Source organism: Toxotes jaculatrix, chromosome 3 (assembly GCF_017976425.1).
Source record: "Toxotes jaculatrix isolate fToxJac2 chromosome 3, fToxJac2.pri, whole genome shotgun sequence".
Lineage (NCBI taxonomy): Eukaryota > Metazoa > Chordata > Actinopteri > Toxotidae > Toxotes > Toxotes jaculatrix.
The window spans coordinates 15,020,206-15,045,258 of record NC_054396.1 but is presented as its reverse complement, the minus strand read 5'-3'; the positions used below and the strand labels follow the sequence as shown (position 1 = coordinate 15,045,258).

The following is a 25,053-nucleotide window of genomic DNA, read 5'->3' as shown; positions in this document are numbered from 1 at the left end:
TTGAGTCAGTGCAGGTGTTTCCAGGGACTAAGACCCAACTTAGTATTCAGGTACATCAATCTTAAATTAGACATGTCAGGGGACAAACAATGAAATGGGAAACTTTCTGATTCTGACAGATCCAGTGTTCTTCAGTCTGTCTTAGGTCTGATGCAGGAGCATATAAAGCAGGTGAGAGGCTGTGCATGGTGTAATCCCTATCAGACAGATAAGAGGGCTAATTAATGATGCTTGTATTAGTTTAATGACAGTCTCTTAGGGCACCGGCACTCCTCCAGATTCATCCTGCCAGTCTTCTTCAGATGCCCTCCAGAATAGTAATATACTCACAGTGAGACAGATTGAGAACAAGAGACTCTGAACTAGATAGAACTGAAAAGATGATTATAGCCAGATGCTGTTACCATACTAAAAAAAAAAAAAAAAAAAAGTTAACCCTCTCAAGGTGAAGATAAATCCTTTCTTTTCTTTCTTTCTCTCATTACCTAATTAAACAAGTAAATCTGTTGTGCTCACCAGGACATTGCACATGCTGGAGGACAGTTGTCAAGTAGCCTTAGTAGTAGAGACACAAGACCATGCACTGACTGCAACATACCTGGTCTGGTCTGATACGAGCCAGAGGCCTTTTTTGTGTGCCATTTTCCCATCGTTTTCTGTCACTGCTACATCAAGGCAAAAATGTCAAATAGGCCTGAGACATGGACGAAGCCCAGGCATGAATAGATGAATGCTGGCGCATAATGTTGCAGTTTGTGTTGAAAACTATTGCATGAATACACCGTAGAAGAACAGTGAAATATTAAAGTGAAAAGAACAAGGATGTAAAACTCAGAGCAGTGAATGTTTTCTCACTACTAGACTTGCTCACCTCATTGTGACATCCTGTTTTGTAACCTCACTAATTAGATGTGGTCTATAAGCACTGCCTGGCCCCACTGAAGAGAGGAAATGCTGATGACAATGGTGTCTCACTGCTAGAGGAAGAACAGTTTTGTGAATTAAAATAAAATCATAATGAGATAACGGTCCACCCGTTTTGTTGATACAGTTAAACCTTATCACCTGACAGCCAGAGGTGTTATTAATAATTCTTCACTGTACAAGATCATTTAACACTGTTGTTTTTTCCTTGTCTCTCTCTTTTTTTTTGTTTTTTAATCAGAAACTCTTCAGCTGTACTTTCTCTAGGGGGCACTGCAGCTCTACATCTGGTGACTCCACCAGCCCCACTCTTCCATCCACAACTGTAAGATTTCTCTTTTTGTGTACTTGGACAATGAAAGATGTTCTCTCATGTTCTGTTATGTTCAGTTTGGTAAAACGTTCTCAACTACAGATTTTTTTTAAAGCTTTCAAAGTGTTTCAAAATGTTTCTGATTAAATTTTGGCTTAAATGAATTGGCAATGCAGTGAAGCTATGAATCATGGCAATCAGTGTCTGTCAGACTCAGTGAGTAATAGGCACATACAAAATGCTTCAAATCTCCATCCTGACATTGCAGAAACACAACAGAGCAGGGTAAACAGACTGGATGAAACGAGACTTACTGCTGTAAAACTGTGTTTTACCGCAGACTTGGCTACTTGAGGACTCAGCGTTAATGGCTGTCACCACTGCACTGTTTACAAATGTGATGTCGAGAGAAAACTGGTAGCACAACATCACAGTGATTACAAAATCAAGTGCTGCAAAGAAGGAGAGTTAACAATTCACCGGTGACCTTAATGGCCAAGGATTGTGTTCATAAACTCGTACAATAATTAAATCCATTAGGCATTTGGAAAAGCAGAGATGCTGAGGATAAAGGCCAGCCTGAGTAGAAAATTGAAATACAATTCCATTAGCAGCCTATTGTAATTACTTAATGCATAATGTAGAGTGTATGGGACTGGTGGAGGGCTTTAGGAGGCACCATCCTTAATGGTGATGTTGGTACAAATGAACGCCTTCACAACCTGAAGACTCTGACACACTACTGTTTTCATACTCTGATGTTAGTCTGTAGTGTAGCTTATACTGTATAGTAAAGCTTTATGTTCAAACAAGTGCAAGGACCATACAGAGAATTAAATAGGGAAAAATCATATGATAGCTTTCTGTATTAAAGTGCTCAAACTCAAATGAAAACTATACATCGATGAATCTATGCCTGTGAGACATTAAATGTGATCAAGTTAATCATAATGTCATAATGTCAAAGGTTGTATGTCACATGTTGCTCACATTACAGTTGTGTTAGTGGGTCATGTTGGTTAAGCAGGTCAGGACACGCCACAAGTACCTGTATGTTAATGCTGAACTTGCTGTGGAGATAAATCTGCACTTGAACAGCGGGCTATCAGATCTGGATTACTCCCCAACAGTAATGGGCATACGAACGATCCTGTTAGCCCATCGGATTTGCATAAACATCCATTCACTGAATAGTGTGAATGGAAAGTCGAGTGCCACACAACTGTCAGGGCTACGGGCTCAATGCCAAATTAGAGTGCAGATTACTACATTTACATTTAGCCATTTTGTTTACAGTCTGACTAAGTGATTTACAACTGAGCCAACAGTAGGACAAGCTTTAGTTAAATGACTAAAATTGCAAGCAGCCAGAAGAGGGAGAGCAAAGGTTTGGATTTCACCAAACCTAAAAAAATATGCCAAAGAGAAAAAATTGCTTGTAAATAAAAACATATCTTGCTTGCATTTTTTTACAAGGTGCAATTACACAAAGGCATCAGAATAAGAAATGAGACAATTAGTAGATTGATTGATTAGTTGATGGACAGAAAGTTTAATAATCACTTAATTGCTCATTTGATGTGGAAAAAATGAAAAAAAAAACAAAAACCCAAACAAACAAAAATAAAAGCTATTTGAAGATGTTACCTTGGGCTTTGGGACATAGCACTTTAGCTTGGTGGACAAAATTTTCTTAAATTTTTGTATCATATCATAAGTTTAATCACGGACAGAAACAGAGTAAGCACCATGAGAAATGAGTTTAACCCTGGCAGTCATTTTATTTCCCCTTTGTTAAATCAAGCAAGACATTTAAAAAAATGTTTTTTCTTTATTTCTTTATTTTTTTTAATCCCGTGCTGGCCTGAGATCAGAATCATGTGTTCGTCCTCGTTGCAGCTCTTGCAGTTGTTCTCAGCTCTGCAGGGTTTGGGAACGAGCTCTGTTAGCTTCCTGCGCTCTGATTGGCTCATTCAGACACGAGCGGCCGTAACAGGCTGCTGAGCGCGGAGCTGTTAAAGGAGGCGAACAAGACTGAAAGTCTCACTCAGCACATCTGCCTGTGGTCTGTCGGCTACAGAGCTCAGTTAGACTGGTGACACATCTAAACGAAGCGGGACATTTTCCTCTTCATGGGACGAATTATTTCCCGTGGACGGAATCTGTCGCATCAGAGGTGAGTGTTGACTACTTTTATATGTTTTATTTTTTCTTTTTACACAGCGATTGTTTCTGTGGTCTTGTTTTAAAACTATCTATAAGCGGTCTATAATTTTTCTTGCAGGAATTAAACTTTACCGATGAGAGGAAAAGAAATGGTGAGTTCCTTTTCTCTATATAAACTTTATTTTTTAACATATGTGCTGGCGTTTTGTTTTGTTTTGTTTTTACAAATACAGTGGACAGTAAACGTTGAACTACATTTGGGTTGATCTGAACAGAAGCTTAGTCCGGTTGTCTTCCAACATATGGAGTTAACATCTGCTGGTGCAGCACTGCAGCAGGAGGCTGAACCGTCAGTGATGCTCGAATGCCTCTGTACTGTGAATCCGTGTGTTTGTTCACAACATTTGCTGGAGTAAATGATGGCAGATGACTCTCTTCATATGTTTTTAATACAGCACATGGAGACGTAGAAGTATTAAGCAGGCATGCACTGATTATGAACACGAGTACAAACTCAGTTTGGGTTCATTATATAATAAACCATTCTGTAGTCTGTTCTTTTTTTCATATATGCCTCACATTTCCTGCTTTGTGCATGACCATGTGCCTCTTGGGTACTTTCTCAAGTTCTTCATGAGAAAGTACCCAAGAGGCATCTAGCAGAGTTATGATGAAAACAAAATGGGAGCAGAAGGTCCCTCAGCAGGGTCAAATACTTTAATGGGACAGTGTAGACTCAGAGCAGAGAGGTCGTACAGGTTCAAAGGTTAGTGTAGTGGCAGCATCGGAGGAAAGAAGCGTACTGTTATGTCGGCTTGTGTTGGATGTGACCTCTACGGCCACATGAACCCGTATCCCGTGTTTCTCCTCTGCTGATTCTGCCCACATATCTCACCTCTTCGTCACCTCGGTCTCTTATATTTTATGGTAGCATCACACTTAGCTGGAGGCTTTTTTTGCACCGTCTCGAAGTCACAGTGTTGTTCTCAACTCTGTTAAAAAGATTCAAAATGAAGCAAACTGTCCCATATAAAAAAAAAATCTTACATTCTCCTATAAAGCCAATAAGATTTGTTAATCATGTCACAGTCTATGTTTATAAAGAATTGGTCTCATCTTTCTTTCTTTCTTTGCTTCATTTCTGCTCTTAAACTCTCACACACACACTGTCACATGATCTCTTGTGCCCTGTTTGAGTTTGAGAGTGAGCCACCGTCGCTCACTGGCTGATTCTGACCAATCAGCACAGTGAGTCAGAGAGGAAACAGGAGTATTATATTCCTTAGTATGTCACTGGTGAATTTCATAGGTAAGCGAGCTGCGCCCTTAAAGAGACAGGACCCCTGTAACTAAATCAAGAGCCCAGTTTCTCCTTGATACACCGCAGATGTTTTTACTTTGGCCATGGAGTCGTCTCACTATGTAGATAAATAGTTGAGGTTAGACATTGATCTCTCTGTAATAACCTCTGCCTGGGCTGTCAGTTGAATCACTCCTGAGTCAATGAAAATAGGGCGTTCACTCAAGTTGTTGGTGTGGTCGAGTAAATTAACGGACATCTAAATTTGCTTTGTGTTGAAATCTGTCTATTGACGAACCTTTGAACAGCAGGTCGGCTGGCCTTCAGGATTACAATAAGAGGAAAGGTGTTCTCTGATAGGTTGGAACTCACTGCGAGCAAGCCTGAGCGTGCCCATGAAGCAGGCCTGGTGATACTCTGCATTTACTCAACTCCTGTTATTATTAGAGCCATCCGCAACAGTTCACTAGAATTTTCCTGTCACCTGCATTAGCTCACTGATGTGGTGTGGAGTTTGATTTACTACCAACTTTTGCCTGACTCTTTCTCTTTTGTCTCCTCAGCTTTGCTTACGTGACTCAGGCGACTGCTTACGGGAGCACATGCAGTATATGATGAGGTCTTTGCAAGACCTGAAACAACTGCGGAAGACCTGCCCTGCAGCCAGACGCCCCCTCGCTCCCATCAGCACCCAGCTCCCAGAGTTGGCGCGCCACTCTGCCGTGGCACGTGCCTGTCAGCAGCGAGCATTGCAGAGAGAACAGCGCACACGCCTGCGGATATCTGATGCCAGCACGGCCAGTACCTACGACTCTGCCTGCTGCCTGGCGAGTCCGCTGGAGGAGGAGGAAGAAGATGACGACTCAAGCAGCCGGCTGGGCCTGAGCCTCAGACTGGGCCTGGGCTCTCCCAGCAGTCAGAAGAGTCTGGAGTTTGATTCAGGCTACTCTGAGGCGTCATGGCAAGATGAAGGGGTTGTTCTCAGGAGGACGAGGAATGTGCGAGTGTCCTCCTCAGCCTGCCTCCGCACAAACAGAGCACCAAGTGGACGTATTCGACCTAAGTCCACCTCTGATGCCTGTCTAGAGAGGTGGACATCGTTTGAGGTCAGCGACCCGGAGGACTGGACAAATTCTTTACTGACCCGGGGACGCAACCGCCAGCCTCTGGTTCTGGGCGACAACAGCTTTGCAGACCTCATACAGAATTGGATGGACTTGCCAGATTGCCCTGAACCCACTGACCCCAAGCCAAGCTCGAGACGTAGACTGGGAAGAGGTTTATTTGTCAACATGAGAAGGAAACTAGCAGGAATTTCTAAGAGTGTAGAGGACAGAGTGAGGATGAGATCCACAGACTCTGCTCACGCTAACAGAACTGCAAATGCTCCAAAACGTTTGTCCTGTCCAGTTGTGTCCTCACAGCCCAAAGTCCCCTTTTTCCACCAGTCCCTCTCAGGTATTAACGAGCTGGACACAGATTTTTACCACTTTGCGGGCCTCATGAAATCAGGCAGCCGACAGCCCATTATCTGCAAAGACATCATCGGCTACATTTGACGCCCAGTTTGCATGTAAAGCCATGTACAGACAGATGGACAATCCTCAGAGTCACTTTATTTTTGACTGTTCTGACTTATGACTGGTTTTTATTTCACTTTTTATATGCTGTGATTAAGCTATTGAAAATAAAAATGTTCTCATAATTTAAACTCTACGTACTATTAATATTGTTCATGTCATGCATGTGATACAAGGTATATTTTGGTTGATGTTATCTGGAATTCCCTGATAACATTTGAACACATTATTTATTTGAATGAAGCCATAGTCAGTAGAATAGTCATCTGAGTTTCATTACAGCATTCATTACAGTAAGAGAGTGACTCCTCACTGCTGGATTAGTTAAAGAACTATTTCTGCAGTGAAACAGACGAATGTGGGTTCATTTGTTATCATTAGTAATTTAATACTCTGGGCATACAGTACATGATGGAGTTTGAGGATGCACGGTTTAGTGTAACTGCTGTTAAATAAAAAAGATGAATTCAAAACACGACCATATCTCAAATGTGCACACTTGTTGTCATTCCAGAACTAATAAGGGCATTTGAGTTGGTAAAGTCCATATTAGAACACGGTTTGGAGCACGCTCCTTTGATACCAAGGGACTCAGTGTTCTCAAAAAAGTTCTCCTCTTACCCAACGAAAAGTTGAATCCTTTAGAGAGGCTTTAAACAGGACAACGAATCTATTTACAGGCCAGAAACAGAGGCTGTATCAACACAGAGCGCTGTGTGCCTGATGAGGTAATTCCCCATGTGTCCGTGCAGAAAGTGGTGAAGAGAGGCGAGGCAGCTGGTTGCAGATGGCGCACAAGTTTGCTCTCCTCTTTGCTTTATGAAGCATAACGTCTCACTAAGAGACCCCTGCCTCATTTCACCTATTGTGGACAAGCCTCACAGGTGGTACCTACTCATCCGCACACATATCGGCTAATGGTACTGTTAGTTTAGGCTCTCTGGGGAGAGTAAAAACACACTGATACAAAGGAGTGACATGCACCAAGATAAGGTAATGATCACTTCACCTTTGCCTTTACATACTCACTTTGCTCATCAATTCAGATGAGAAATAGCACCAGACATTGCAAAGATAAAGTTTTGCTGTTTTTTTTTTTTACCCAGAAGGCCTTTCCCATGCTCCCTGCTGCAGCCACCCTCACCAATCATGTCTGATATCAAGGACATGGGAGGTTAGAGAAGAGAGAAGGTTCTCATTGAGTGTCATTCGTCTTGGCCTGTTTGTTTAGGTCCCATAGTGGTATGGCACAGCGGCATGCTGCTGAGAAAGCTGGTTCCCAAAGGTTTGCAGCTAGATAAGTGCATCAATATGTCACTTTCCCCAGATGAGTGAGAATCATTTCAGGAAAAGGGATGAGAGGAGAGGAAAGAGGAAGCAAGGGATCCAACACATTACTCAAACTTATCTCGACAGGACATAATCTCCAGATCATAGTCCACTTATCTGCGTATGCGTGTGCCCAGGAGGATTCATGTACTTAAGTATGGAGTGTAGTAAAACATCATCAAGGTTGGGGAATTCATTTCTCACTACTGCAAACAAACTGTTACAACAAATGAGGATTTGTTGGTGCCAAATCCTCATCATTTTATATTTCACTGGAATTGGTTGCATCAGGGGCGGCACTCATCATTCTATATTTCACTGGAATTGGTTGCACTGGCACAGTGGTGCAGTGGTTAGCACGGTCGCCTCACGGCAAGAGGTACGAACCCCGGTCTGGGCTCTTCTGTGCGGAGTTTGCACAGTGCCTCCGTGAGAGAACAATCACAAAAAACATGCACGTTAGGTTAATTGGCTACTCTAAATTGCCCATAGGTGTGAGTGTGTCTGTCTTTGTGTGTCAGCCCTGTGATTGGCTGGAGTCCAGGGTGTACCCCACCTCTCGCCCATCGTCAGCTGGGATAGGCTCTAGCTCCCCGCGACCCTGACGGATTAAGTGGTATAGAAAATGGATGGATGGTTGCATCAGTACCAGAGAATAGATAACGTATGATAAAACATCGGGCTAGCTGCGATCCTGTGGGTGAAAATATGTCAGTCATGAGGATCCTCAGAGCAGAAATTCAAAGATGTGTCCAAACAAATGACAAATCAGTTCACATGCAACTTGTTGAACCATAAAGCTTTAGGGAAACAGCTGCAGGAGAACAGAAGCCAAGAACCATTGAATGACTCAACAGCAACAAAATGTTGTTTGGCCAATAAATCCTGAGTTTTGTTTCAACAAAGTCACAGTGTGACAACATGAGTCCATGATTATGTTTTGCCTATAGTTGAAAATGTGGTCTATGTCCCTACAGCTAATCTTGTTTCACACAACAGACTATTTCGCAACATTTAAACTCCCACTTACATTAGATGACTTCCTAGTACACTTCCTTGGAGATGGCAATCCCTGGAAACTTACAGATAACTTCAGAGGAACCAGCCCTCATTTATCAGGTATCATCACCTTTCAAACTGTCTGCCACCCACAGTCTGCGTATAGAGAATTAGAGTCTCTTAGAACCAGTTGCCAGACACAGTACCCATGACTCTGGCACGCAAAATGATCTTAAGCAGATCTGCTGAGGCATTGCAAGCATACAGGGTGGCCCACACTGACACAGTGGACACACAACAAATCTCCTGGTAATTAAAAGTGTTGCTGAGGATTTTATTTCTAGTCCTCACTGATAGTCCCAGGGTGCCACTGTGAGCATGAACTCATGTTCACTAATCCCCCTCTCCCATCACCCCAAGTTGTGATTATCCTTTTAGTAAACAGAAGTGTATTTATGTTTGGGAAACTCCTCATCTCTGTGATTCTTGTGTGCTGAAGCTCTAATTAGAGCTTCTACTTGTGAATCTATGTTTTACCAGTCATATTAAGAATATATAAAGTCTTCAGGACTACTGAACTGTGTACTTAAAAAAAGGAACTTAAATGTATCTTACTTGACAGATTTCAGATGACATATACGGCTTTGAACATCATACGCCTTCATTGCACTCATGTGAACAGGGAACATGTGCTCAGGTAAAATGTGTAAACAGAGCTACTGTGCATAGAGGTTAATGAGCTCAGTCCCTCTCACTTAGAAGACTGAAAAAGACTGAAAGTGGGGAGAAAGTGGTCCAAAGAAAATGTAAAATGTTCAGCCAAGAGTTACATTGTGCAAAGACATTTAGGAGCGGGTTTATTCTAAATGTTTATGACGCTGTGTTAAGTTGAAAATGGTTATGTGTTGGATAAAAACAGCATTTGGCTTCCAAATCTGTCACAGAACCAGACCAGTGATTTAAAGCCTGTCTGACTTATCACTTTTTGTTGTCTTTACTGAAGAGGAACTCCTCTGATGACTGCTGAGACACACACACACACACACACACACAGGCTATTCCTATTAACCTATCAACTGGCAAAGAGTGGGACAGGAAGTGAAGTGAGGGGGGTGTTTAGCCTGGAGTCTGACAAAGAACGAATGTGATTAATGTCCTTTTTTGTTTTCTTTCTTTCTTTTTTTGGCTATGACTTGACTAGCTAAAGAAAACCAGACAGAACATTTAATATCGGACCCTCACCTGTCAGCTCATACAGAGATCCTGCTCTTAGTCACCACGCAAAACTCCCCCATTATAACCTAGCTAGGATTAAAAAATAATTTCCTCAGTCATTAATTCACTACTGTTCCTGTTCTGATACTTATACATCTTAATTATACGCAAACATAAGCCAGTGGACCCCCGCAGTAGAATTTCGGGAGTTAAAATACTTACGCATCACTGAAATTATCATCAGTTGTTTAGTTATTCTTAATAATTTGGACCTCTAATGAATAATAAGAATTAAAATCTATCATTATTTGAAGGTCCTCACAATGCAAATTCCCTTTTATAGTGTGTATCATGCAGTCCAAATTCACTTAAACATCAAAATATCCTTCTCTTTGGTGTGACCAAACATGCTTTGAACAGAGAATCAGAGAATCATCACACAAACTTTATTTAGGAACCACACAGCTGCTTTCTTCTTCTGCTTACTATAAACCGGAACAGGGGGTTCATGGGAATCATAACAGACGAGATGACATGTGCGAAATATCCCAGAAGACTTTGCTTTGGTTCTCATGGTCAAACAGGGCCTCTTGGGTCAGACCCTACTTCCTCTGTTCAGTACAACACACAGCTTTACAAGCAAACCCAGGATCCAGGATTTTATAAATAAAACTGCCCCATTAGTGGCTAAAATTGCTTCGTGCTTATGTAATGAACTGATATTTTAACATGTTATCACAGTGGAATTTTCTAAACGTTCATACATGAGGAAAAAAAGGTTTCATTCACGTTAAATGGTTTCTTGTGCAGCGGCTGATATTAGAAAAGAGCAGAACTCCAATTAAGAAAACGATCATATTGATTTCCTGCAAAAGCAGCATTTTTTCAGCATTGATTTTCCTTTCTTCTCTGCAGTAGTAACTTTGCTGGCTATGCTGTCAATTCACCTTATGCATGAGAGTATTAGTGTTTCTGGAAGCTTTTTCCTCCTATGAAACGATTTCTCAATTCCTGTAATATTAGAAGGGGACGTTTTCTGCTGTGCTGTAGTTTTCCAAGCTTGAATATACAACCACCATTTCTGGAATGTAGTGTTATTCTTTGCCATCTATTCTTACTCTGATTTGCTGTACCTCAGAACCTGCCTGAACTTGTGTCTCTTCATGTCCCACTTGACCCACATTTGATTCAGTGAAACAACCATGAGCAGAGAGTGACGTTACCACACTGTGTCTTGGAAAAACAGAGAAAGCGCAACAGTTAAGAGAATGGAAAAAAACATTTGCTTCTCTGGAGACAATTAATGGTTTTTCTATTTTTTGCAGAGCCCCATTTTTCAGCACTCCCATAAAACAGCAATTTCCCCCTCTTTGTCTAAAAAAAGACAGAGCCCACAAGGTTCACTTGGAAAATTGTTTGAGACAACGCAACAAAGACTTTTATTTAAAGATAAAGTTTTGATCTTTATGCTGCTCTGTGTCACAACTACCACAAAGACAACTTACCAGACAAAGCCTGTGACGCCAAAACCACATATGGTGACAAACTCTCCACATTCCTTCATGCATTTGCTGTTTGAGGATGCAAGTGTGAGTGTGTCTTTGACCATTCAGAGTCCTTTCACAACCATATGGCCCAATGTGTGTTTATAGTCACACGGCTAAAGGCTTTGACTCTAAAAGCCTGATTGAGTCAAACACACACTTTCACTGCCAAACACAAACATTCACACTCGCATACACACAAACATTGTCACATAGCTTACCTTGATACAATAGACACAGAAGGATACAGTCAATAAACCAGAACCTCCTCTGAAGAATCCAGAAACCAGAAAGCAGATGCTTTATTTTTAGTGAAAAGCAAAAGGTTTTTTTTAACCACTGGCTAAAACTCACAATATTTAGAATGGATCCAATCCAGTCTTTTTTGGCAAAACATCAGATCAACCCTGGTTTGTGACATGTAGCCCTATTGCATGCAAACAGACATGTCCACAACAAAATGACCATATATGCCCAGTGTCCTGTGATTTTGGGGGCATAAAAGAGTCTTTTTACCCTGCATGTGACCTTCTATAAAAACTGTCTTTGTGCTTGAAATGACTGCTTAAAATGTGCCAATTTTTTTTGCCCTCATCTCAGCTCTATCTTTCTTGGCTGATAGTAGCTCATGTGACTGACATTCAAAGCAAGGGAAAGAAATGTAGTCTCTTTCTTGCCCAAAATTTGAAAAACACAGGAAGCATCATAGACTTGAGTAGTGTGGGAGAGCAGGCTTGGCTGGCTCGTGTTCGGGTGAACTCAAGGTGTGGAGAGATAAGAAGAGGTGGAGAGAAGAGACATAAATCCTGCTCTATGAGGAGGATAGGGAAGAGAAAGAGCAAACGCTGATGAGGAATAAAATACCAGAAGAAAGAAGACCTTTGTATAGGAGCAATGAAAAAGCACTGTGAGGAGTGTGTGAGAAAATGTGGTGTCTGGGTGGGAAATTAGTAATCAGAATGCAAGCCTGCAAGTTGCCTGATCGCACAATTGGTCATTATGATGGGCAGGAAACTGAGGTCAGAAGAATGACCTTGATAAGTTGTCTTCCTGTGGTGCTCCACAGCATGGTCGTGGCAGTCACTGTCCCTCCACAGCTCCAGACAGAAAAACCCTTACTAGATGTTCGCACAATAGAGTCCTTCTCCAGCCTCAGATGGCTACAGTGAGGAGACAGACAGAAAGCAGACATTGTGTGGTCTCAAAGACCTCTCAGTCTCCCGCTTCCTCCAACTGTTTTTTTTTTTTTTGTCTGACATTTTCACTTCCTGCTGACCTCCTCCCTCCAACTCATCTTCTCTGATGTCTTCTCAATTCTCTGAAATAAAAATGAGGAATCATTTGCATTTTCAACTGTGAACAGACCCCTGCAGGTATTTGTTATTTAAGATGTGCTACTTGTTTGTAAAGACCTCTCTTAACTGCGCCATTGAGCCAGTTGGACATGGCTGACTGCCTATGGATAATTTGTTATGACGGTTGAACTTGTTTAGTGACCTCTTGTCCTGATGTATGCCAGAGCAGGCTGAGTGTAAATAGAAGTGTAGAGAAAAATGAGAGAAAATGTCTGAAGAGGCCAAGCAGTCACACACATACGATAGATCGCACATATCACATCCTGCTACCCGATGGGTTGTGTATGTTTTCAGAGATTTATTTCTAATATGCTGAAGTAAAGAAAAACTGTAGTGTGACTCCAAACATTAACCCTACTCTTAACCCCATTTAAAAAGATTTTGGACATCTTGGACCAGTTTACCCAACATGGTTTCAATGCAGAAAGCTCCATTTAAAAAACAGATGTGCATGTGGTTAATTATTAAGCTTCAGCAGTTTCTTTGAAATAATTTCGTTGTGTGGTAAACCTTTAAATGAGTGATTTTGTTCTTCAAGGAAAAGCCCCATCAAAAAGCAGCGTTGTACAACCCAAATCGTGTGTCATAAAGGATCAGCTTGGTTGAACGTGGGTCTGAGGGCATGTGGGTAAAGAAAGGGTCAGAGGGTGAAGTTATATGATCATGTGAGAGACCAGATGCCTCCCTCCTCAACCAAATTCACAGACAATACAGTTATTTGGATGTGGGAAATAAGTATGAATGCAGAAAACGGTGAAAGCTGTGGTGTAATTCCTTGCATATTTATCACATGACCACTTCATTTTTGGCCCAAAACATATTAAATTCAACCTTTCTCCTTATATTATTTTCTTTTCCCAGAACTTAAAGGAATAGTTTGACAGTTGAGAAATTGACTTTATTGCTGAGCGTTAGATGAGAAGAGCTAAACCTCTCTAATATCTGTATGATAAATATGAAGCTCTAGCCAACAAATTATTCGCTTAGCTTAGCAAAAAGACTGGAAACAGAGGAAAACAGCTAGCTTAGCGTTGTCCGGAGGTAACAGAATCCACTTAGGCCTACCAGCACCTCTAAAGCTCACTAATTAACCTGTTTTGCACTTATGTAAAGTATCAGGATCTACCAGATCTCCAAATGCAGCAGTATTTTAGGCAGTGGTAAGAGCTTGTGGCTGGCAGAGAGGCACGTCCTCCCCGTGGCCCCTGTGTCAACACACGGCCCAGTGGAGGTGGGCAACTGCAGGCACCAGATGGCCGTCTGCCGCACCTGGACTACTGTTGATTTTAAACAAAGCTGTCATTCCTAATGCAGACCGCATGGCTGAGTGACTGCCTCAGTACGACCGATGGAGTCAAATATTAAACTCAGAGTTGTCAACCCCCCCCGCCAACCCCTTTCACCTCTCACTCCCACTCAGCTGACACACACTGTACACACTGCACACATTGTCCTGTTCTAACAGTTTAAGTCCATTTCAATTTATTCAGTGCTGATTGCTACAACAATAAGTGTAAGCTACTATTGGTACAATAAGTGTAAGCTTAGCGTGAGTATAAGCTAGTTTTGGTACTATTGGTGCAGTGGTTAGCGCTGTCGCCTCACAGCAAGAGGGTTCCAGGTTCAAACCCCACTCTGGGCTCTTCTGTGTGGAGTTTGCATGTTCTCCTTGTGTCCGTGTGGGTTTTCTCTAGGTACTTTGGCTTCCTCCCACAATCCCAAAAACGTGTCACGTGTCAGCCCTGCGATTGATTGGCGACCAGTCCAGGGTGTACCCCACCTCTTACCCATAGTCAGCTGGGATAGGCTCAAGCTCCCCCGCGACCCTGATGGATTAAGCGGTAGAAAGTGAATGAATGAATGAACTATTGGTGCTAAAGTATTTATGTTTGTCCTTTTTTAAAAAAAATCAAACTTGATTGGTTGGTTATTTATATCATATAAGTTCCAAGGTCAACTTCCTAGCTTTTTTTTCTGGAGCTCTCAGTTGTACCAAGTGGTCTGCATCAGCAGAGGGAGTTTGCTCAGTTAACAGGGAGATGAATGTGTTGACATGGCTGGCATAGTTGTTATAATTTCATTTCACTTACTTTCACCTCTGGGACTTATTGGTCTTATTGGCTTTAAAGTAAAACATTAAAATTTGTTCTTGACCTTGGAAATTCTTGTCAACATGCAAGCTAAGGATCTGCGGAAAGCTAGTAAATGGAACTTCAGTTGGGATTTTTTAGTCAAAGAATGAACTTTCATACTTAACAAATATACTATTAGTATTTATGATTGTGGTCATTGTAACTCTCCCTTTGCACGTAGGCAAACCTGTACAAAACAATATGATTAAAAAATGAACTGGGTCAAATTGAAACCACAATTTCAATCCACACCATTGAGACCTTAAACGTTTGTTGAGAACAGCTAGTTTCCCAGTTTCATAACCAGAATTTCAAGCCTTAACGGCGATCAGTTAGCTGAGTCAATCGTGCACAAGACAGGGCATAAGACAGGTTGGGTGACATGTCACAAAAACATCGTTTTAACTGTGCACATTAGTCATCATGTGCCTTAACAGTTACTCGAACTGAACTTACTTTCATTTTCCAGATCAGTTTTATTTTCGAACTGGACTCTTCCTCACAGTGGTAAATGAAACCAGTTATTTTAATGAGAGTCACACTTTTATGCAATAGGGCACAGGAAGACAGACAGACAGTAGCATACAGTCATGAGGTGACCGAGTATTGTTGTTGGGCCTTCTGATTGGTCTCAGCTGACAAAAGTATTTGAGAACTGATCAGCAGTAATGACCTCTACAGGCTAATTTAATGTAAACCCTGCCTGGCAAGGAACCTATCACTTGACCATGTGTTCACATACATTCGCAAGTAGACACAAACATGATTGTGCTAATGCTTGGAAATGCTTTTTTGTGTCATTTATTAGATGTAGAGAGGGTGGGGAGTTGAAATGAAATGACCCGCAGTCCAACACAATCACAACATCATTAGAATGCAGTGTGTGTCCTTAATACAAGTTTTACTGGCAATGTCAAACGTCAGTCGACAAATTTGCCAATGGCACAGTGCCACTGTAGCACCAGTACTCAGCAGCAGGCAGTTTAGTTGTAATATCCAGCTACTCGCTGGAATAAAACTTCCTGCAGGTGTTGGCTGTAAAATTAGAAACATTCTCGATTTTTGTTCGCCTCGAGGCCTCTCAACCAAACTGCCACTCCAGATCAGTCTTAAAATAACCGACTGTCCCTCCTCTACCTGCTGCCACGCCTTCTGTCCCTTAACAAGCATTTGAATAGCAGGATAACAGAAGATTTGACTTGGATGATGAGTCAGGAAACGGGATGGATCACTTCTCCACCAAAGGCAGAGCATTGTGGGAACTCCAATCAGACTTCAGACCAGCTGAACCAGCTATGTAACAAGGGGAAACGGCAAGCTTCGTGCAGCGTGGGAATATTCTTACTGGTGTCACTGTCACTTCACCCGTGCACACCTGCTCAAAGTGCTCACGAAAGATTCCCTGTGAGACCAGATGGATATTTTCAGTGCTGAAACTGATTTCTAGGGATGGCGGTTTGGGTTGGTCCAATGCTTTTGTCCAGTCTGAAATATCTCAACAACTATTACACAAACTGTCATGAATTTTTATTTATTTATTCATTTATTTTACAGACATTCATGGTCCCCATGACTGGTTTAGTTTATTAAGTTCTGTCAGTAGTTCCTGATTTGTTAAGTCAAGTTATTCTTTTTGTCTTTTCAGTTTTGGTTGTGTAACTCCTGTTGTATAAGTTTTTTTAGGTCTTGTCCCTAGTGTATCTGGTCTCCTTCTACTTCCTGTCTTTGTCTGGTTTCCCTCCTTTTTTGATTGCTTGCCCCGCCCTAATTGGTTTCACCTGTTGCCCATTACCCCTATGTATTTAAGTCTTGTTGCTTCCCCTGTTCTTTTGTCAGTTAGTACCTGAGCCCCCTGAGTCAGTTCCCTGTTTGTTCCTCTTGCTGTGCCTTTTCCCATGCACTTACCTTGGTTGCCTTTTGATCCCTAGTAAGGACCTTTTGAACTTTGTGTGTGCTTTGTGTTTTATGTCTCCAGCCATTTCCCTCCTTCATGGATGATTTTTAGTTAACTTTAGTTCTCTGGCCCTGGACTCTTCCAGTGATTTTGAGTTTGATAAAAGACTTTTAGTTCACTCATACGTTTATCCTGGGGTTTCTGCATTTGGGTCCTCTTCCCTTGTGTTCTTGGCTGCCCGGCCTGACACATCACACCTGCAGAATATCATCATGATAGCATTGTCGATGTGAGAGTAGTAGCAGAGTGACGTTCGTATTTAGCTCAAAGCACCACTGGGAACAAATCAGCCTGATAACTTATTTTAATTTTTCCACCCCAAATGTTAATTTTCATTGTGCAAAGTACATTCCCTCAACACTAATGGAATAAACATCAAACGTAAGATAGAAACAAGAGGCATCACAACAAACATCATTTGACCAAAATCTGAGTGACATAACACTGACTTGAGCATGTGATCTATGACGCAGAGACCTAAAGTTACACACACACACACACACACACACGAGTAGTAAGCTTGAGATATCAGCCATTTTATGACTGTGGCAGCCATGGTGACCTATGGCACCGCAGTGTCTGTATAGCTGCAGGGCCAAACAGTACAGCAGCTTTTACATCTGACAACACAGACTGACCACTGTGTTGCTAATTACACTGCCGTTGAGCTCTGACACCTCGTGGCCCCTTGTGACTTGTCACCACCCACCCACCACACTGCCATCAACCCTCCCCCAAAACACAGTGCCTGAGCCAAAAAAACTGGAGTGACAAAAGTGGAAGTCTTTGACTTGTCAAGAGAACTAAAACTCTGACTCAGACCTGAGAGATGATACAATGTGCAGGAAAAAAAAAAAAACTTTATTTCATCTATCAAGACACCACCTAATGTATATGACAATCAGGTCTCCTGTTGGGGTCTACTCAGCGGTGTATCAGCTCAAATAACAGCACTCATTCACCCCTGCATCATCTTATCAGCACTATAAATCACATAAACACTGTGTGATCTAATCAGGAGTCGATTTATGTTCCATTTCTGTTATCTGCACTGCCTTTTCACCTTCTGTATTTGAATACAAACACATACATCAGCCAAACTAGAGCAAATAAACCCAAGATAATGCTTGTGTTTACACAGTTAAGTCAGGCCGTGCTCTTGGCTGGTTGTCAGCGATGTGTCACTCTGCAAGGCTGAGTAATGCATGTCGCTTAGTTCAGATCAAATGCTCTGGCTCAGCGGCAATTAACATCCACATTCCTACTGAGTGGTAAACTCACAGGCATGCTGTGTTTGGTGTTTTTACTGCAAGTTCAGCTAAATTAGGCCAGGAATGGATTTACTCAGATGAGATTTTGCTTTTCAGTCTGTCAATCAAACTGCAAAAAACAAATAATAATTTAGTGGTGGGCTGTATCATTACTGTTGCAGTTTAGCAGTTATCCTGTTTCTTCTGTTCACATACAAATGACATTAGCCAGAAGTCAGTTAGTTTAGCATAAAGACTGGAAACAAAGAAAAACAAGAAATAATCCAGCACATAACCTCCCGTGAAATCACAACCTGGTTATTGTGCAGATTAAACAAACTCTGAACCACACGTGGATTTTGTTACAGAGCCAGGCTTGTTGCTTCCAGTCATTATGCTAAATTAAGCTAACTTGCTGCTGGCTGTTTAAAGATATGATAATGGCATCAATCTTCTCATCTAACTTGTATCAGGGCAGGAAAAGGAACAAACATTATTTCCCAGACTGTCAAAGTATTCTTCTAAGGGCATTGCTGCCAACTATATGAAATAATTCCCCTCACACCTGCATGGTTTGCTGTGAAGGTTTGCTCTGTGATGTGTTACATGACACACACTTTGTTGTTTGGTTATAAGCATGTATGCTTAGTCAGCCACACTCTGCATCAGACCACAGCTGTGAAACACAGGGGTGTTAACTGAGATATATCCAATTATGAGAATTTTCACTTGGGAACTGTTATCATCTTAAGTCAGGAAAATGTTCCCCCATCTGAAACATCTGTGTAAAGAATGTCATGTTGCCAGAGTCAGACCAAAATCTGTTTTATATCTAAATTCCATGCACGTAGAGTCACAGATGATGCTGCTTGTTTACTGCCCTTCCCCACTTCCTGCATTAGGCAAATGAGAAACCACACTGTCATCACAAGGATTAAATGCACATCTTCAGCCATGGGAGCAGCCTGAACTGCTGCCTTTGATTAGATGCTAATGTCTTTATCACACGGGCATGTGGCATGAACACTCTTCTATCAGACAGAAGAGGTGAATACTGTGCTCCTTTGTGTGCAGCTGTTTTTCTCCACATGCACTCCCCTAATAGGGTTGATGTGATCACATTAGTCCCCCTGACTCTACAACCATGTCCTGCTTCTGTATCCCAGCATGCAGCAGTGGGGTGGTGATCCTCCAGGCCTGACTCCAAAATGACAGAGAGCTTTCATGTCGCATCGTCAGACCACACCAGACTCTGCTCTCGTTTTCCCACTCTCTCATTCTATATCTATCTCTTTCATCATCTGTCAGCCTGTGTTTCCTCTGATCTCAGGGGACTCTCTCTCACCCACAACAAACACAAAGCTGCCCCAGAGATTGTCACATAGCCACCAAAATAACTACAAAATGAGCTGTGCATGTTGATTTCTGACAGCTAAATTATGTGTAAAATGCATGTTCTATGCTATCTGTGTCCTCACAAAGTCGGTGGTGGGGTAGAGACGTTACCTTATGAAGCTGATGATCTATTTACATCTCAAAAATATCCAGTTAATTCTCTGTTAAGGTTCGAGATGCTTTTGTGTTTTTCATTGTGATCATAATGGCTTTAAGGTATGGTGTGTTTTTTATTCATTGAGGGTAACAGAAGGAAACATCATGGTTGAAAATTTAAACTCCATTTTAACAAAAATGAGACTACACGGTATACACTGTTGTGTCTCCAGAACATTGCTGCCTCAACAGGAGATAATGAGGCAATTCTTTTTTCAGTTTTATTCAGCCTTGCTCCAGTGCAGCCATTGTTCTTTGGCTGTTTATTCCAGCATGTTGACACTACTCTCTTGGTGCTTGTTCATAAAGCTATAATTACAAACTATAGCTTGTTCTATTGTTAGTTAACCAAAAGTCTAAACCATGATGGGAAATTTAATCACTTAAGGTTCATTCAGAGATGAAGGCAGGGTCACACACTGGTGGGATTTACAGCACACATCTTCTGTTAGTTTATAATATACAGTACATAGAATTCTCCAAATGAAGGATGTGGTAGCTCAAATTAAAACCATAGCAGGAATGTCTCATACCTGGACACATCCTTTCATTTGCTGGAGTGCTTTATGTTGGTCGGTGACTTCTAAACCTTATCCATGAGCCCATCAGTCTTTCATGCACTTTGTATGCTGCAGTTACAGCCTGCACTGAGGACTTTCTTAGGTGAAACATCTGGTTTGGGGTGATGCTCTTTGGTCTTTAATGGCCTCAGCGAGAGGCCACATCAGTGGCAGGGATGATAAATCTGAACAATGAGAGAGCCAGTAAAGAAGTCAGCAGGGGTTCGACGGTGCAGGCCACAGGAAGTGTGGCTCCTTTTGACCCCTGAACCCTGAGGTGATGTGTTCCCTTCAGTCTGCTCTCTGTGCTGGGATCTCTGACAACCAAATGCTATACAGTACAGTCAATTGGCTGCACGGCACATGCCCTGTAGTACTGATTTGCTGAGTTAAAATGAATATTATATGGTTGGATTCTCAGTCATGTCTTGATTTGGCTGATGCAATAAATTTACGATGGCAAAAGTGTTTTGCTTTGTTTTTTTTTAATCCAAACCACAAAAAATTAATTTGCTAAACTGATGGTTACACACACGGTCCTGCTGTAATCTACTCAATATTTACTCTCCAATCACATTATACACCACTATGCTATCCCTCAAGGGAATATTGCCCGTTCTTACAAAGCCATGGTTTAAAATAGAGCAGAATTGTTTTGTTAACAGGCACAACAGCATATAACATACAGTATATGGGACAATGAGCACTCTCGAACAACAGGATACAACAAGATACAAAAAAACTTTTGCCTTCTTGCAGTTAGATGAAAAGATAAATTCCATTCTCGTATCACATGCTACGTAACATGACAGTAATACTAACACGTTATGTCTAGTTTCTTTACCCCAGTAAAACCACAAAGTGACATTTTTTCAGGTTGTTTTTTTTTTACATTTTACACAAACAAGACATAACATGTTATTTAGTAAGCTTTGGAAATGCTGGTATAGGCAGATATATTTCACAATCAGAGAGCTGTTTCATCCAGTCTTGCCAAACTAAGCTAACCAGCTCCAGTTTCATGTTTACTATGCAGATATGATTGATGTCAATACCTGATACCTGAATATCTGACTCTTGCCAAGAATGTGAGTAAGCATATTTCCCAAAATGTCATAGTATTCCTTTTTAAAATAGTTTTAAATGCTGATTGCACATGGAATTTCTTCATGAAGACATTTATGTTTGCTGGTGAATTAAGTAATTTATGAGAAAATTAAACGTCCCTTCAGGATATGAATTTCTGAATTTGAGTGTCCACATGCAAAAGAACAAAACACTAATCTTGACTCTTCCCTCCGTGCTTGGCCGGTGCCTGTCAGTAAACAACACCGACTTGTTAACGTCATTGAGAGAATTAGTTTTACAACAGTCCGGCACTATACGGGCTGACAGTTGTGTACATGAAACTTCTGTCAATTAGTGATGAACAGATGTCCCAGTAGTTGGGAGAAGATCAATAGGGTCAGTTGTGACAGACTGGTCCACAGTGTGGCCTGGCATTTTACAACACAGGCGTCTGCAGGCCTCTGGGCTGTTAGCTGCTAATAATACAAGAAGAAAGTGTGGCAATAGTAACGGTACAGGAACAGAGGGACTATCAGAAAGACAAAAGGGTCCACTAGAGCTAAAAGGCGCCTGCAGCCAGTGACCTCCAGGACCCTGAGAGATGCACTTTCAGAAGGGTGCACTGCCCGCTGCTCTGGAGGAAATGAGATTCTGCAGCTGAACAAAATGATGATCTAGGTCTATATAAGGAGAGGGCTGGAGAAGTTCTGAAAGCTGCTGAGTTTAAACAGTGTAGCTAACTTCTGCTAGTCCTCCCTTCGGGCAGACGTTTACAGCAACTTGTCTAAACAATAGCAAGTGAGGTCGGATAGTGAGAGGAAAGGTTTTACTCTGCATATCCAGCACCATATTTGGATGAAAGTGACAGCTGTGGCTTTTCATGCTGTTTATAAAAGAGTGTACCTGAGCGCCACCAGCAGTGTCTAGAGAGTTCGGAAACCAATATTTTTAACTTAATTTCAAGTATGAGAAGAGCTGCTTTTGTAAAACTGTTGTGTATGGCAGCTTTAAGTGACTCAGCATTTCACTAAACACTTGGCCCTGGGCTGCAGGAGGAAATACTTCTTGTTCCCAGATGTTATTGAGTGGTTACCTCAGCAGCTGCCTGTGGGACCACTTGTATGCTTGTACTGGCCCAAAATTAAATCTGGCCTCTGCTTAATCTTGTGTGCGCCCACTGCTATTCTTCAAGATGAATGGCCTGCCCTTCCACAGAAGTAACACATCCCACATATTTGTTTTTACAGCAAGCCTCCTTTTAAAGCCTAGTTTGGTACAAGCATCAGGGAAATGAGAGTACTGTGACTTTCCACTTTTGAAAGCGGTGCACCATTTTGTGAAGGAATCAGATTTCAATTAGTCTGGCTGTGAAGAACACTAAACTCCAATTTTGTTGAGTGAATCACAGCTAGACCACACCAATGCCCAGCTCCCTGTAACTCCCTCACTACCGATCTCTTATTTCAGGTTTTTCATGTGGTCCCATACCTGATGGTGTGTGGTTTTTGGTGTTGGCATGTAATCACCTTCACACAGCAGGCCCAGTCCAATCAGGATAATTGGCACCAGACTGCAAACTACAAAGAAATGGTTGAGCTTGTTTTTTTTTTTTCCTTCTTTGCTGTCATGCTCACATGTTTATTAGTGTATAGTCCAGGTCAAGAGGGTGTACTGGCATCCATTAAATCAATACTGTGCTGTCTTTGGGTCTTTTTTTCTGTGTTTTCAGAGTGTGGTAGGTGTCTGCTGTTAGAAGTCAGCTGTGGCCAAACACAAGAAAGATGTGACCTTAAACTAACCTGAGAAAATTTCCAATTCAGGCATCAACAGCATTCTATATGGTTTGAAATGTAACTACAAACACATTAAACTTCTTTTCGTCTTTATGCTAAGCTAAACTAATTGGCTGTTGACTTTATATTTATAACTATTAATTTATTAACATTACCCTATAATATATATAGAATATATATAGAATATATATAGATGCTGAATCCTTCCAGGTCCAGTGCAGATCTAAATCCAGCTGGTGAACAGTTCATTAGCTGTTAATGTGAGTGCTGTGGTGGGCTGTGCAGCAGCTGCCCCTCCCCTGACACCCAGGTGTGAAAAGCTTTTGAATGCAGTGGGGGATTGGGCTACTCTCCCTGGAACCAGGCCCACAAAATCACAACCATGTGCACTTTCAGGTTCACACAGGGATGACGAGCCTCGACAAGATGAGGGTGATAGCAAGACGGGAATACAGGATAGAAAACGTGGAATGAAAATAGGAAGTGCAATAGTACAGTGCTGCTTCTGCAGCTCAGTTGCGTTTGCTTAAAAACACTTTGCTGAACCGAAATGTTTTGCTTACATTTACATTGCTATTTTAAACAAACGTATGTTATTTACAGTCCTTCTTATCTTACATACATGCATCAGTGTTTTGCTATATTGCACCAGATAAGGGACAATGAAATGTTGGTTTTTCCTTGTTTATCCTGACAAAACAATGTCAGCAGGAAAAGCATAGCAAAAATACTTTGCATACAGCAGCCTGAAAGATAATAGCTCCCATCTCGCTGTGACCACAGAGACATTTGTGCAGTTTGGGGATCCTGGCTTGTGGAGAGAGATCCAATCTGCTCAGCTGCTCTCCTCTCTCCCAGTATTTAATCACCAGGCCACGCCAAGCAAAACTCCCAATCTGAACCCAGAGCAAAGCATCTGGTTTACCACAGTGGAGATTCTCATGTTCAAATATAGACAGGAGCAGAGACACAAAATGACACACCGAGCACATTTTTTCCCAGCAGACGGTTGCAGCACACACCCTGAAGCCTCGTCCAAAAAATCAGCATATTGTTTGGCAGCGTGGCACTCCTGTGAATAAAATATGATGGAGGGGAAACCTCTCTTCCACTAACCCCTATTTAGAGCTCCCTGACTACATGTTTAGGGCTTTGTGAACACAGTTTCCCTCTCCCACAAGAAGAGCTGGAGAAGCCTTTCCTTTCCATAGCCTACAGCAGATGTATTCTCTCCCCTCTCCTGCGGTTTATTTCTGTCCTAAGTGGGTTACAGTGCGTGTGTGTGTGCACTGCTGCATGAGATCAGTATTGTGCTATAATTAAAGCAAGGGTGCACTTATGGCACTATGGGAAAAACATTAGGAGAGCTGTTTTGAATTATTTAAGTGTTGGTACTGGTGGGTGCACAGTGCACCCGCATCTGCATTGGCTCCCCAAGACGCACCTCACTGCCAGGTTGCCAGGATACCTAAGGCTCATTTAGAACACCTGGAAGGTAAGGTGAGGCCAAGCCCACCAGCATGGCAGCACAAAAGAAATGGAGTCGACCAAATCAGCAGTGAAAGGACAGACTGAGATGAGGATTAGTGATGGAGAAATACAACACCAAGAAAACGGTGGTAAATCGGTAAAAGGATCGGCCACAGCAGCAACACTGCAAACCCCAATTATAATAATGGAATTTTATTGTAGATTGTAGAGACGAATATAGATTAAGTTTCAGTGTCCAATAGGTTGTCCTTCAGTCTACTAATTTGAAAATGCAGAGACAACATCCAAAATATCACACAAACAGAAGAATAACCAAACTGAAGAGTACATTTACTCACATAAATTAGAGATTCGAAAAATAAAAAATTAATAAAACAATCATGTAAAAAAGTCCTGCACTTTCACCTCCTTGCTAAATCCAGTTAAAGTGTCAAGATAAAAGTATTCACTGCAAAACAATGGCCTCTGTGAGTGTTAGATTGTTATTACCAAAGTTAAGTGTTAGTAGTGCTTTCCTGTGTGTTGTTGG

At 41.7% G+C, this 25,053-nt stretch overlaps 1 protein-coding gene across 1 annotated transcript; it reads left to right on the top strand.

The window, feature by feature from the left end:
- Positions 1 to 3,254: 3,254 nt before the first annotated feature.
- Positions 3,255 to 6,755, top strand: LOC121179925 (PAK4-inhibitor inka2-like). The gene is made up of 3 exons (XM_041035072.1): positions 3,255 to 3,413; positions 3,522 to 3,555; positions 5,267 to 6,755. Exons 2-3 carry the CDS (start codon positions 3,538 to 3,540, stop codon positions 6,260 to 6,262), a joined length of 1,014 nt encoding a protein of 337 aa, XP_040891006.1. The 5' UTR covers positions 3,255 to 3,413; positions 3,522 to 3,537; the 3' UTR covers positions 6,263 to 6,755.
- Positions 6,756 to 25,053: the final 18,298 nt, after the last annotated feature.